Genomic DNA, 15,153 nt, shown 5'->3' on the forward strand with positions numbered 1-15,153 from the left:
CGCGGCGGCGCTCGGCGCCGTCGGCCGCCGCCTTCGCAAGGAGAGCCCGCCCGGCGGCAACGGCCGGGAGCGCAGCCGCCGGACAGGGCCGGCTCTGTCAGGCTTTTTTTTTYYTTYYTTYTTTTTTTTTCTTTTTCTTTTTTTAAAAGTTTCATACGTTAACGGTGTCAGAGGTCACTGAGTCAGCTGGGTTTATGTATCCTCTACGAGTTCATGTTGTAATCCTACCGGTGATAGCAAAAAAGGCCCAATCCACTTGCAGGTTGGCCTTTCAGCTACTATATCTATCTATCTATCTATCTATCTATATATATATATGTACACACACATATACACACACACATACATACATACATATACATATACATATATATATCCCAATTGTTTTGTTTTTAACCTTATCTCAGTCAACCTTTCCATTCTCAGGAAATGACAAATTAAAGATCATTTACCTAAATGGTCACCTTGGAGGCCTTTACCTGAASTGTTTTCTGCCCTTTTGGAACATGAAGTCGTAACGGGAGAGGAAAGAGCGCCAAATTTAGGGCAAATCTTGTGCTCTCTTCACGTCCTGGCTGCGGTGTGCAGCTTGTCTGRGCTGCTGCACAGCTCAAAAGGCTGCAGAAAAGTGTTGACATCAGAGATTTCAGCTGTTGTCCTAATTCAGTAGGAATCTCCAAAGGAAACTACAGAAAACAAACCCATCTGTACTCTTCAAGCATCTACATAAGGAAAAAAAAAATCCATTTTTTCTTGTTTTTCTCACAGGAATGACAAAATTAAGGGAGCAAGATAAATTATTCTGCCACACTGCAGTTTATAAGCCACAGACTCCACATTTATTGTTGTACAACAAATTTGCATGCTCCTAAATCCTTTTGTTGCAGCAAGAAGTGATACATATTGTTTAACATCATTTACAAAAACCTAAACATTGTAATCCATATAGGAATGATGTCGAAGATTTATTCTATTTATTAAATTTAGATTATTTTAAAAGCAAATAATGCAATTTGAAAAAAAAAGGATTTTGTAAAGCAAGTAGAAAATTGTTATTTAYATATAAATTGTTATTTATATATAGTGTATTCATAAAAAAAATCATTCTATGTTCTGTAAGTTTTGAAAATAGTTTTGTAATATATTTTTCTGTTCCTTAACAGGTTTTCCTTCTCTGAGGATAAAGTTATGGCTGAAATGGGTGATAGAAACGTAAATAAAATAACTACTATTCAGCAAGCAATAGCATCTTGTTTTGGAGCTATAATTACATCATTTTTTGGTAAGGCAAACTATTAAGCTTGCCATAGAGTAAATCTTTGGAAGGTGTTTGGTCATCAGTTGGAGCTAGCAAGATGTCTGTGTATATGTATATGAATATAGTTTTCTTATTATTTTGTACTTTGTAACAAATSCCATAATTAATAGAAATATTTTCAATCTAACTCAATCTTTGACCATTTCTAAAAAATAATAATTTTATTCAACCTTTCTTTTCTATGTCTTTTATTTTTAAATTGGTGTAGTAATTCATTGCTTTCTCTCTCTAAGAAACAAAATGGCTTTTCATATTTGCTAGTGCTTAAAAATAGATTTTAAATTAATATCTGCTTTACAGGATATGAATTCCTCTGTGAGAGTCCGCATCATGTTACCACTTAAGTAGTAACATCAGTTTATTTTGCTGTGATGTTCTACCCGGTTGTGCCTTTTATCATTATTTTCCTTTTTTTTTTTTTTCCTAGTTTTTCTAACTTTTGGGCAGTCTAATGAAATTCAGCTCCTACCTCTTATTCAGTCATCTGGCTCAGAACTTCCATCCCCATGTGTAGCTAAGAACAGCGCTTCAGTGCTTCACATCCCTGGGGATGTTGGAGCTCATTAGCTTATACTTCATATTTCAGGAACACTTTCGGATAACCCAGCTTTGGATTCTGACTTTTAACGCTGCTATTTCTGAGGCACAATGATGTAGAAAACAAAGCTAGCACACACTTTTGCACCTCCCCAGATGGAATTCAACTGCTCTTTGATAAGATTCTAATGCAGATTTGATTCCCTAATGCAGGTTTGAAGACTTTAGCAGAGTCTGGCTAAGACTCTATAGAGTCTAGAATATAGAAGCTATAGAAGAGCAGTTCCTTTTTKCAATGAGAGCTGGGAGACCAAGCAGAATGTACAAGTATCAAAAATTCTACTAGATGCCTAAGTTTAGGCAACTAAGTTGAACTGCAAGAGCCATTTTTAGATTCCTACATTTAGAAATAAGAATGTGAAGTGTCTAAACTTTATTTGTGCAAGTTCATGTTAAGGCATCTGTACTTCTGTGCTTTAATGGCATGCAGCCTGTTTATAAGTGACTTCTTTGTTTTGTTTTAGTAGCTCCTCTTGATGTCGTCAAAATTCGATTGCAAGCCCAAAGCAATCCATTCTCCAAAGGTAAATAAACGTGTAGGGTAATTAAGCACCCATTTTGCTCTTTCATGTTACATATAGCTCTTGTACATATAGTTCCTGTACATATAGTTCCTGTAATGCTGGACTGTATTTAGTTTGCCTATAGTAATATTTGCTTCTGCATGGTAAGTGAAGRGGTAGGAGAAGCAAAACAGAAAATACATTGAAATTGCTAAAAAAAAAATAAAAAAAGAAGGTACTACTGAAGAGAGATGCAGGAAAGAAATCTCACAAATATATGCCATTTTAAACAGGCAATTTTCTCTTTCCTAGTATTTTAATTATGACAATGTACAATTAATGCTCACTTGAGTAAATAATATATATATATATATAAAGGTATTGGTAAATAGCTAAATGATCTATCAGAATTATCTATCATGTTCAGAGTACTCTACCAGTCTATCTTCTCCAGAATCCAGAGAGCTCTGAAAGGAGCAGTAAATCTTACCTGTCACTTATCGCTTGAGTTCTAAATAAATGAACATACYGTACCCTCAAAAATACACCAATAATTGCCACTAGTCAGTTGTAATTATATATAAGACATTTATCAAGAAAGATGGATGTAGAAAGAATAAAGATAGGTGTAGAAAATCCATATGAACCACATGAAGAGGGTTATTTGGAGTCATCCTTGCTATAAATCTGAAAACACTTTGCTGTGTATCTTGGTTATTTAGTAAATTGTAAACCTTTGGAATTCTGAAAACTTAACATAAGGCTCAAAGCATATGTTTATAATGGGAGCAATATATTTTATATTCAGCACATATAGTGTAGAGGAAATCAAAAACAAGAAGAAAAGGAAATCCAGTAGAAATATAGTCCAGCCTAAGATGTAAAGCCTCTACCTGTGATGTGGCTGCTGAGAATACTTAATAAAAGATTTTAAAGTTTSGAAGATGTTCACAAAGTTACATAAAGTTATCTCGTGATAGCGAGGTTCTATGTTATTTTTCAGTCTTCAGCAGGTCGTGGTGTAACATAAACTTGTCTCTTGGAGCCTGTGAAAGCAGTTGCATTTAGCCTCCTAAGGGATGTATTTGTCAACTCTTAAGGGATGTATTTGTTTCCTCCTTACTTTTACCTAATTTTTGTTAGTCACTTTCCAAGATCATTCTGTGTTAGTTTATCCAGCCAGAGATAAATGTATGTTTCCATTATGTACRGTCCTGAAATGCTGCTCAATAAGAAGTCTTAGAGGCATTAACCATATTCTTATATGTCATTTTATTAGGAAAGTGTTTTGTATACTCCAATGGCCTTATGGATCATATATGTATTTGTGAGAATGGGGACAGCAAAGCCTGGTATAAAAAACCTGGGCATTTCAAAGGGACATTGGTAAGAACATTTTATATTTATTTGAAACTGTGCAGTGAAAACATTACTATACATTTTATTTTATTTTAACTTCTGGTAGAAACTGTTGTCATTGAGAGAGTATCCATATTGTTATACAGTATAAGGTAGGTGACTAATGATACCCTCCCCATGTGAAAATACTAATTCCTTTCTTGGGATTATGTAGAGAGCAGCTGCACTGCCTTCCACACAAGGTACCAGCTCACTAATTCCATAAGATGATACTGATTGACCTTCAAGGATCACTGCTTCTCTGCTGCCAGTGGCCTGGGAAATACATGGCACAGTTAGGATAATAGTTGAAGAACTCCGAACATACAGGTGCACAAAATAGAACCAGCCAAACCATCTGCACTGCACATGTCCTCCAGTTGCCACAGAAAGCAGGTTTTAAAGAGTGATGAGTGAATTGCTGTTTTGTAGTTAGAGCTAGTAGTATTTATTAAAATATATCTTGGTGAATTGCTTTGGGGGAGCTTCCACAAGTTGCTACTATGCTGTGTTGGTTCTGAAAACAGCTTATTCACAGTGCTGTCAGTTGTTGATAATAACTTCATGTTTTTGTCCTTTAAAGATGGAAGAAAATTCTTGATTTCAGACACATGTCTATTTCTGTTTAGCTCAGTGGAATTATTTGTATGATTAAATTGCTTATGTTAGTATAAGTGATACAACTTTGAGTTCTCAGTGATACATTTTTAAAACTTACTTTTTAATAAATTAATTTTGTGTTCTGTGTGATGCAATATTGCTCCTGACTAGCAAAGTTTTGTAACTGATCATTGTTCTTTCCTTGGTTATATTTGTAGGATGCTTTTGTAAAAATCGTTCAAATGGAAGGAATTAAATCACTGTGGAGTGGACTTGCCCCAACACTGTAAGTTGGTTTTTTTTGTATTTGTTTTAACCACTTACAGATTATGGTCATGAAGGATACTTCATTACTAAGACAAATGAGCATGTTTATTTTAAAGTGATTTAAAAAAAAGGTATATTCTCAAGTTACAAATAGGGTTTGATCAGAAACCTCTAGATACAGTGTAATTTCAGCCAGATTTTCAAATTTCTCCTTTTAACCTCTTTGATATGTCCATGGTTTTTAAGCAGGGACATGAGACTTTCCATTCTAACCTTCAAAGATAGAATCATCCCCTTRGTAGCATCATTGGGTCATCAGGCCTGACATGATTGTTAAACATTTGTTGACAGACACTTGCAATCCCAGCTTGTTCTTAATGTTCTGCAATGAGCAACCCAGCTATCTGCACAGATGCTCCCATCTTGAACCTCATTATTTCTACTTWAAAAAATAGTGTCTAACTAGAATCTCATTTATTTCAAGGAATTTCAAGGAATTGTTTTATCCTATCCAATTTATTTGTGGAAAATGGTTCATTCGTTTTGTCTTTACAAGAGCCCTTTACATAATTTAACATTGCTATCATATCTCTTCTCAGTCTTCTCTTCTTCAGGCTAACCCCATCTGTTTTATCTTGCTGTTCATAACAACCTAGGAAGGATACTAATTAAAACCTCTGTAACTCAATTTTCCTCTGTGGAACCATSCAAGAAAGTGGTCAGATCTGGCATGTAGATTATCAAAGCAACCTCCAGATCTTGTAAGTCACTGAATGTTGGGTGAGAGTCCTCCTGTTCCAAGTACAAGTTCACAAGCACTGGTGCACTTCTGCTTTGCATACAGTGCTCATACAGAAACAGAGAGGCAAGGCACAGGGAAGCCTCTGCTTGCTGTCCTGCAGCATGGGGCTATTTTCAAAAATAAAGCTTCAGGATCTAGATGAAGTAAGGGGTTTGTATTTCAGCCAATGCAGCGAGGTTTGTTTGTTTATTGGTTTGGTTGGTTGCTTTGTTTTGTTTCGAGGTATGTTCTGTACTCCTTTAGAGAAGAACCAGCTTCTTGACTGGAGATGCATAGATTTTGAGAGATCTAAACTATGGCTTGTTGGTGTTCCATGCATTAGAGTCTTCACAGGTTTTTGGTAATAATATTGCATGTTACACTGACACAGATTGCCTACATAAATATAATGGTAATTTTGCAACTGTTGGTATTGTGGCCGATACTGTTTTGAAGAATGGAAAAAGCTTAGATTCATTCACCCCACAGTATTTCAAAAATGGGACCCATGTTGAATGAGACATAGCCTAAGAATATGTTATGAACATAAGAAAGAATACTAAGAAAGTACCTACTTCCTGTAGGTATTTCCATTAAGTTTTGTGTTTGCCTGCTTCATATTCAGATTCTTTAATTCCATAGCTTTACAGAAATTCTAAAGCTGACGTGAAATGTATTTTGGCTTAGATCACTCTGACGTCACTTTCCCTAATGTTTCTCGTAATGAAATGAAAAACAAAAAAGGGAGGTGCTTGTGAATTTGAAACTGTGAACTAAAGGCAGTGAATCAAAGCCATTGGGTAAATGCTTTTTCTTCTTCCACTGATACATAGTTGAAAGTGTGACTTTCTCAATTAAGCAAAATATTAATACAAGATGATAATTTCAATTATGATCCTGTTTTCCTTGTACTAAGATTCCCTCTTTTATATTGTAGAATAATGGCACTTCCTACCACTGTAGTTTATTTTACATGCTATGACCAACTGAGTGAAGCTCTGAAGTCTAGACTAGGAAAAGATGATGACCACATTCCAGTTCTTGCAGGCTCCTTAAGTAGATGTAAGTTGTCTTCTCTTTAAAGAGGAAAAACTAAAGGAATACTTTTGTTCTGTTTTATGGCCTTTTTAAATTAAACTTGCTATGACTTTAAGTGTGTGACAATATTATACAGAGTTGGGAGCAATGTTGTAGTTACCTGACGTTTCTTGGGTAACATAACCCTCTAACCTGAAAAGATATGATGCTTTTTTTTTTTTTCTGTTGAGCTTCCCTTACAGATGAGTTTGAGATGACAATTACTAGAATTTTGTCTAGAATTTCAGAAGATGTTTTGGGGAATTCAACAATTTGTGTTTCATCACTACTGATTCCAATTTATCTGCTTAAATTCCTCTTTGCTATAAGTTAAATGTGTGGCCTATACTGCCATACCAAACCTTTAGCCTACTGAATATGTATCTTTACATTTTTTTCTGCAGTGCTTAAGACTATTTATTTCCTTAACATACTCATCCTTCTTCTTTTTGTTTAAGTTTTTTGACTTTGCTTTCAGATACTGTGCATCTCTATGAGAGTATAATGGTGCACGTTTTACAGCRGAAATGGAGAACACAGTTAATGCACATTTTGAAGTGTTTGCAGTCTGTTCAAAACTTTATAGTTCTAAAAGTTCTGCTAAGGACAGAATTCTACTAAAGTCTGTTCTGGAGTGAAGGAAAACTATAAATARAATTTGCTAGATAAGAAGCTAGACATAATGGAAACTAGACAAGTAGTTGTAAGGAAGATGCAAAATTGACTTGTTTTGCTACTCTCTGATATCAAGGGAACTGAAATTGTTTTTTTTTTTTTTACTTAAAAAAATCATTTCTGCTAACTATTTCTGTAAAATGAGGTCAGGTAATATCTTTTGGGGCTTTCTTAGAAGACTGTGGTGATCTAGGTCTATATTTTACCTACRACTGCTATGAGAAAGCCTGGAAAACCAGTAGAAAGAAAAGTATTATTCTATGGTCATGTGTCAAATTAATCACATTAGGCTGCTCCAGATCTTCAGTTTGCATTCAGAAGAAACCTTATGCCAGCAGCAGGAGAAAACTTCATAGGTCTAGTAATGTCATTAAAATCTGTTAAATATTATATGATGTGAGCTTGTTGATGAGTGCTGTGACTCACTGATCCTACCACCAGGATGCAAGAGAATTCTTTTATTAGATGCAGAATACCTGCTGGATGTTGCTAGTATTTTAATATAAGAATCGGCCAAGATGCTTAGAAAGCAATAAAAGCKTAATCTCTACCTATGATTTTATCTATCAGACAACTTACCACATTTTCTTCAACTTATACTTAAAAGTAATCATTATCAAAAGTTAAGCTTAAAGGAATATTTGAAGTTTCAGCCTATTTTATATCTGAAAATGAGGATTCTTAACAGTGCTAGGGATATATCAAGCTAATACTGAAATAGATAAATAGCCTGTGTGCCCAGAAAGTGTAGGTACGGTGAATACATAAGGTATTCTTATCTGGAAAAGAAGCTTTTATTGATGATTCTTTTAAGGAAATATTGTGGGAGACTTGGAAGGAGAGATATATATAAAGCAGGATGAGACATGTGTCTCATTTCAATGCTCAGGAAATGCTATTAGTAAATACTGTTTTTTTTGCCAAAGCCAAAGCTAGACGCAAGTATTGGTGTCGTTTTCAGTCGGCTGCGTGACTCTCGCGAGCCCCCTGGAGCTGCTCCGGACGCGGATGCGGTCCCGCCCGTTGTCCTACCGGCAGCTCCACCTGTGCGTGCGCAGCGAGGTGGYCCGCCACGGCTGGCTTTCCCTGTGGAGAGGCTGGAGCTCCACCGTGCTCAGGGATGTGCCTTTCTCAGGTGGGAAAGTACTGCACGTGCAGGCTTGAGCGGGATATGAGCATTTGTTTATTCATGAACTCCTGTAGACTTATTTTTATGTGACTTTAATGAAGAAATGACTTAATGAAGAAAAAATGAGATTTACCCATTGTTCCCCCTTTAAGGTTTGTGGGTCTTTAAGGATGTGAAGCTTTTTTAGTTTTGTTTGTGTGCACCAGCTGTGAGTCATTGTTACATTCCCTTTGCCTGTTTATACTGCTTCCTCCCATCCTTAGCAATAACTGTTTTCACAGACTACCTCTCCAGTTGAGATGTTGAGATGAGTGCAAGAGACAGAGCAGCTCTTTCCTTATAGAGGAAGGACATGGAGATAACTGGGGCAGAGGACATCACCCTGTGCCCTTCTGTCCAAGCTCTGCTCACTCCTGAGCTGCAGAGGTCACTGGAGGAGCACAGTGCTCAAGGACGATGTTCCCACTTGCTGCCACTGGTGGGAGCCAGCGGCTCGGGAACGCTGTGGGGACAAGCAGGTATCTGAGGCACGGTGGGATGCCCTGTTCCCACAGCGCTTGGGAATCTTCCAAGGAGTGGTGAACCTGAAGCACTTTCTTGCCTTTGGATGGAAACAGTAACACTCTGAGCACCATGTGTTAGTCCAGGAAAATCCTTCAGGCCCATTTTTGGAGGCAGAGAATCTTTGAAGTATTTGAAGTATTTCACCCAGTGGTCTCATGACCCTGGTTGCTTTCCAAAAAGCATTTCACTAATGGCAGTGGAATCTGGTCCCCATGCACAGGACCTTTTCACTCTTCTATTCTGTTACCACAGTCTTGTGCCTCCAAAGCATCTTTGCTTGGGAATCCTGTGGTTCTGCACCCACTTAGTTTTATCTTGCAGAACCAGAATTATATCCAGGACAAACTGTGTCCAAAAGAGTAGATACAGAAYTTGCAAGTGGGGATCTGTCTGATCGATAACAACAAAGTTATTCAAAATATAGTCTATCTCAGGCCTCCCAAAGCGGCCCAGGTCAGATTGAGAAGATCTGTTTTGAGGTTAGGAATGTATTCCACCTGCACATTGAGAAACTGCTACTCCACTCAATACATAACGTATAATAGAGACTTTCGGAAACAACTCAAGACAAGAAGAAAAGTCTTCTTATCTGCTAGGGTCTCCTTCCGTGCWGTAGATAGAAGTCATTGCTTTAACTTTTTGATATTAATAAAATAAAGCTTGAACTTCACAGAATCAAGTGGTGTCGCTTGTGCTCTCCTCCCTGTCCCACAAATTTGCATTGCCCCAATTTTTTTCTTAGGCTGTTCTGCTTTCCTTGGAAGCAATAAGGATTAGAAAGAGAATTTTGATGGGAATGAAGGGGAAGCTAAAATTCTCTTTCTAATCCTTGTAGTCCAATTTCATGAAGAAACTCGTGTTGTCTTACTGATTTAGTCTGTAGCAATAGGACAGGAGCTCATGATCTTCCTTCCCCTCAGCTTTTAACAGTGGAAGATCAGAGCACTGCAAGGGACTGCAGGTGCACAAAGAGCACTAGGGGGTACCGAACTGATATGTGTGTTTTCTCTCTCTGCTTTTCTCTGCACACCTGCAGATTCCTGCATCCTTTGCAGGATTCCTGACTGTCCCTCCCTCAGCCCAGAACCTCCCCGCTGACTTTAAGTCATTCTCCAGACTCCTCTGGCACTTGTCTGTGCCCTGCTCACCACGGAGGTAGTGGGTGCTGGAGAGGTGGAGAGGTAGATAGGTGAGGTAGAGCTTAACAGGCACCCACTGCCTTTTAGCAATTAGGTGAATTTATTTTTTAACATAAAATTGTGATATTTGGTGCATTTTTTTTTAATTACCCTAGCAATATATTGGTATAATTATGAACGTTTCAAGAAGATGATGTGCAAGAAAGTTGGTGCACATGAATCAACATTCCTTATTGCTTTCACTTCAGGAGCAGCATCTGGCTCTGTAAGTAGATATTTTTGTTTCTAATACTACTCTTTATGATATCAATGCTAAACTATTTGAAATTAGTATGGTTTTACAGGATTCTCTCACAAATAGTGTGTGGTTTTGGATCCATCTGTTTTAAACATTAATGACCTGGTGTTCAAGCCAACTAGATGTACCTGAATAATCTACAATGTTCTGAAATACAGGGTTTTAATAATATCAGGTGCTTGAAATATCAAATCTAGTTTTAACTTTMATGCACTTTAAATTTTTAAATTCAATTGCTGTAACATTGAATAGATATTTTTCTCCTAATAGATTGCAGCTGTYATAACTCTACCATTTGATGTAGTGAAAACACATAGGCAGACTGAACTTTGGGAGAGTGAGACCTTAAAAAGTAAGTTGTCAGGAATTAGATTGTTAAATAGCTGTCTTAARCTCTCTTCCATGTGAAAATATTCCTTTGGACAATGTTTTATTGGAAAATACTTTAGATTTGGTGAAAATCACATGAGAAAATATTTGTACCTCCACTCCCATGTACTTCTAGAAAACAAAACCAAGAATACCTGTAGTTCCACTCTCACAAGCATTTTATTTCATAATGATAATGATTAGATCAGATTCTATAGAATGTTCCAGCTGAATATATTCTAATATTCTAATTTGYTTTAATTTTCACCTGGAAAGAAGTTTCCGAGTTACTTGAGTGTTAGAGATCAGTGCGTGTGCAGGGTGAGATAGGGCAAAAAGGTGCCTGTTTGAAAGGGGTGTTTGTGTCTGCAAGGCTGGCTGCTGCTTGCAGCTGCAGCAGGAAGGYTGCTCATGAGTTATACAGCTGCAGCCATGGTGGGAAATGGAGAGGGATCTGCCCTGCTCGCCTGCTGGGCTGGCTTTTTCAACTGTACCAGTTAGGGCTAGTAAGGGATGTCACCTCTCTCCATGTATCTTATTCCAGGTGTTACTATGTTTTACCTTGGCATGCCATGCTGTTTTGAGGTGAAGTTTCTGTGATTTGTGTACTGAATAAGTTTGACATAAATAGGATGGATAAAAGGAATGTATGATGAATTAAACTGAATCGCAACGTRTTTGTCGGTGACACTCTGCGTGGTGCGTAGTTCACTGCTCTGTTGTGCTCTGTTGAGTTCCCCAGAGGAGCAGTACGTCGGTGTGGGCAGTTCTGAGGAGAATTGTCGCTGAAAATGGAGTCGCTGGATTATTTGCTGGTAAATCTTTCAATATATCTTTTTTTAAACTCAAAATATACTTAATCATCATGAAGAGATTAGAAAAATTAATATGTATGAATTAACTTGTATCTCCACACATGAACACTCAGTTACAGTATAGTCAGTATACATACCCAGTGACAGCCATGCATACCTATGGAGAGAATTTTGGTGATCTGTTACAAGCTACTAGGTGACAGCTACGTAAGATGAACATGATGCTCCTCATTTCCCTCTGCCATCTCAGGATACTCATCTCAGCTGCCCTAAACTCCCCTAGTGCKTTTACCTGATGCTGCTCAGAGGCCTCAGGGCCCTTCCCGAAGGCTGCCAGGGAGGAGACTCCCCTCTGCCATCCTGTCTTCAAGAGCTCTCCCTGCTGGCCCAGGCTGCTGTTTCTGGCTGGAGTGGCCCTGTGTTGCTGCCCTGCACACAAGTCCTTTCCAATGCACGTGTGTTGCCACGTGTGACTCTGGCAGCCTAAAGAGAAAGCTCCAACACGACCCCATGACAATAAGCCTTGCAGAACAGGCCTTTACATGAACCACTGTGAGAGTCRGTCCAAAAGCAAAGCCAGTGCTTAGGAGCATTGACAACACTGTGCAGGACCCCTGTGAATGGCTGCACAGCCAGCCAAAGACGTGCCGGACTTCTGCTTGTGTTCTCTGAGGGAAGCAATTAAATGGCTTTAGTTGCTGCAGTGCTATCGTAGTGGGGGACGGGATCTGAACAGGGTTTCAGACACTGATACCAGAAGAAATGACCACACGCACACAGTGTTACAAAGTACTGAATGTTTTGGGTGGAAGGTGGTTCACAGATTAGGCTACCGACCTCTAGTAGCCTTTGACAAGTGACGAGTGAAGTGTGGAGACCMCCTTGTGATGGATCATGGGCTCAGCTCAGGTGTCCACAGAGGGGTAGAAGGTGCCATTTGAGATGATACCCTGGGCACTTCTGCCTGGCCTCCTGCTCCCCCTCCAGAAGGACACGGGTTTTCCATGGGTTGTGGCATCTCTGCTAGCTCCACGAAGATACCTCAGCATTTTCTATGGCACTAGGTGCCTGTGGCCACCGACGTGGAGCTGCCCCCCATTGCCTCCCTGGGGCCGAGCTGCCACCTGCTGCTCACAGCATCTCCGYTGATGGTGACCAGACACCCTTGACACCTGCATTAACTTTTAATAAAGGGCCAGCAGGTCTTGGGAGACACCGGCGGGGGAATCGGCCTCCTTCATCTGTTAGCCCCCAGCTCGGAGGGCAGTGACTGACGTGGTGCCGGGGCCCTTCCCTCGCTGCCCGCCCCTGTCAGGACCTGGTTGTTCTGGCACCTCAGGCCCTTCCAAGCCGGGAGGCCACGAGTCTCTGCTTGTGCCAGCAGGGAAGCTGAGACGGGGACAGGGCCATCGGTGGCGGTGCTCGGGCGGTGACTGTGTCCGCTGCGAGGCGGCCGGCACCTGCGATCCCGGCRCTCCCGTGATCCCAGCGGTGCCGGCTCCGGAGCGAGGTGCGGCGCGGCGCGCYCCAACCTGCCACAGTGAGTGTTGCCCTTGGTCTCTCTGGGCAGGTTTGGTGCCACGGCTCGTTAAAGTCGCTCCGGCTTGCGCCATCATGATCAGCACCTACGAATACGGGAAGACTTTCTTCCGTCACTTAAATGAGAGAGAGAACCAGCAGCCTTAGTGCTCCATCCTCTGGCCTTGTGCAGTCCAAGGAGATGGCGAAAGTTGTGCCAAATATCCAGGCAACTGCAGCTACAGTTGGATTTGGTAACTAAACACAACCTCATTTCACAACTCTTTCACAGAACATAAATTCAAGGCTTTTTGGTTCAGTGTAAGAAAATGCACATATGCACGTAACCCCAAAACTGTCGTTCAAGATGTTGTGACTTCGTCTGTGAGCAGAGGGAGAAAAGCGACGCTCTGATGGTTCCTCAGGGCTGGTTGGAGGGAAGGAAACGGAGAGGGGCAGAGCAGCGGAGGGCACCGCGGCCGCTGCTCCTGGGGCAGCCCCTCGCTGCAAACGAGGAGTGTTTCTGTCTTGTAATTCAGCCTTATCCTGAGCAACTTGTTGCAGATATAGGTAAATAAGGTTTTTTTGTGGACTTCTGTTCAAACTGTAAGCAGAAAGAAGGAGAAGTTGCAGAGATAGGTAAATAAGGTTTTTTTGTGGACTTCTGTTCAAATTGTAAGCAGAAAGAAGAAGTCTCCTATGAATGCTTAATCATGCACCTAGAAGCATTTGTCCTATTAAACAGTGTTTGTCCTTGTACCTGTGCTCTTACTAAACATAATAGAGTGTATCTGTGGTCACTGAGGGTGGCAGCGTACTACTAAATTGCCATCAAGTACCTGGTGACGATTTATGTTTTGATGAATTGAAATAGAAATACACTGTAACTCACCAATACAGCAATATTGAATTAACCTAGAATAAACTGGAGTTTCTCACTTCAGTCTCTCAGTTTGTGTGTCATGTAATGCCAATCCTGTTGACCTGGAACTCCAGCAGGTTAAAAAGGAAGGTCACATTTTGCAGGAAACGTATTCCCCGTTTTATCACTTGAAGTAGAGATTAACTTTCCAAGAAAGAGCCTGACCCTTGGTATTTCCAGAAAACTTGCAAGAGAAAGCCATAGAAATGCATCTGCTACATGTTCTCCATGTGTTGTGGATCTATTTTTAACTRATTTTAAGTCTTGTATGCACATTAAATCCAAAACACAGCGAGGCCCATAAAAAGCTTTCACAGTTGGCTTTGAAAAATATTCCTTGTGACTGAGGTTGTCAATTGAAAGTGGTTGAAGTGGTGGGGGGTGTCACACAGCTGGAAGCGGAAGGGTAATTCTGAGCTGAAGTCTCTCCATGAGAATCGTTTCTGTTCTCACCCTCCTGTGGAAAGCCTCGAGCTGTTGCCTTTGCTTGTGTCACGTAAGCTGGGAATACATCAAGTTTAATCTGTCTGCTGTGCAGACTCCACTCATTCGAGACTTCTCGTTCCCCTGGCCAGAAAAAAACCCAAAACCTACAGGAATTTGAGGGGTTGGGTGCTATAGGGAGAGAATTCTGTATCCTTAAACTACCTTCTGTCCAAGCCAAGATAAGCTCTGCAGTACTTAAGAACAGCATTTCTGAATTAAAAAATAAGGCATATGTTTGAATGAGAGTAATCTGAGTTTTCACTGGGAGATCCATAAAGAATATCCCTGCCCATTTAGGAAAAGCAGAGTGCTTTTTCCCCCACAGAACTTACCAAAATGGCAGTAATGTGTTTTCGGTCTGACTGAACATTTTTGAGAGATATTTAAAACAATGTTTAGAAAATATTTTAGGCTTCCACTGTGTGAATTAATTCTATCTTTCACAAGGAGAATGATACAAAACGAATTCAATAAATTCTAATTTATTCTTGCTTAATAAATGCTTTATTCTCTGTATGTTTGGTATTTGCAGCTCTGTGTTTCGCACAAATGCATGCTCTAAACTAGTCTAAATTAGTCTTCCTAGGTTTATTTACATTTGCAAGAGAAAAAGTTTTAACCAAAACTGGGGAGAAAAAGTGTATTTAGTGTCCATTTAGTGCCTCGGGGAGCCGGGGCCGGCGCTGACGGTCCCTGT

The 15,153-nt window shown here is 39.8% G+C and overlaps 2 protein-coding genes across 2 annotated transcripts in view; one reads left to right on the forward strand and one right to left on the reverse strand.

The window, feature by feature from the left end:
• Positions 1–705, reverse strand: part of DBF4 (DBF4 zinc finger) — a 16,076-nt gene extending 15,371 nt beyond the window's left edge. Inside the window, exon 1 of the mRNA XM_026039377.1 lies at positions 702–705. Within this exon, the coding sequence (XP_025895162.1) occupies positions 702–705 (4 nt within the window). The remainder of the gene's footprint in view (positions 1–701) is intronic.
• Positions 221–13,335, forward strand: SLC25A40 (solute carrier family 25 member 40). Its single transcript, XM_026039447.1, has 11 exons — positions 221–262; positions 1,164–1,282; positions 2,380–2,439; positions 3,698–3,804; positions 4,635–4,702; positions 6,402–6,526; positions 8,178–8,351; positions 10,204–10,313; positions 10,617–10,698; positions 11,450–11,530; positions 13,101–13,335. Exons 2-11 carry the CDS (start codon positions 1,189–1,191, stop codon positions 13,214–13,216), a joined length of 1,017 nt encoding a protein of 338 aa, XP_025895232.1. The 5' UTR covers positions 221–262; positions 1,164–1,188; the 3' UTR covers positions 13,217–13,335.
• The last annotated feature ends 1,818 nt before the right edge of the window (positions 13,336–15,153 follow it).

This window comes from Nothoprocta perdicaria, unplaced genomic scaffold, assembly GCF_003342845.1.
Source record: "Nothoprocta perdicaria isolate Ctin4 unplaced genomic scaffold, notPer1 scaffold_23, whole genome shotgun sequence".
Lineage (NCBI taxonomy): Eukaryota > Metazoa > Chordata > Aves > Tinamiformes > Tinamidae > Nothoprocta > Nothoprocta perdicaria.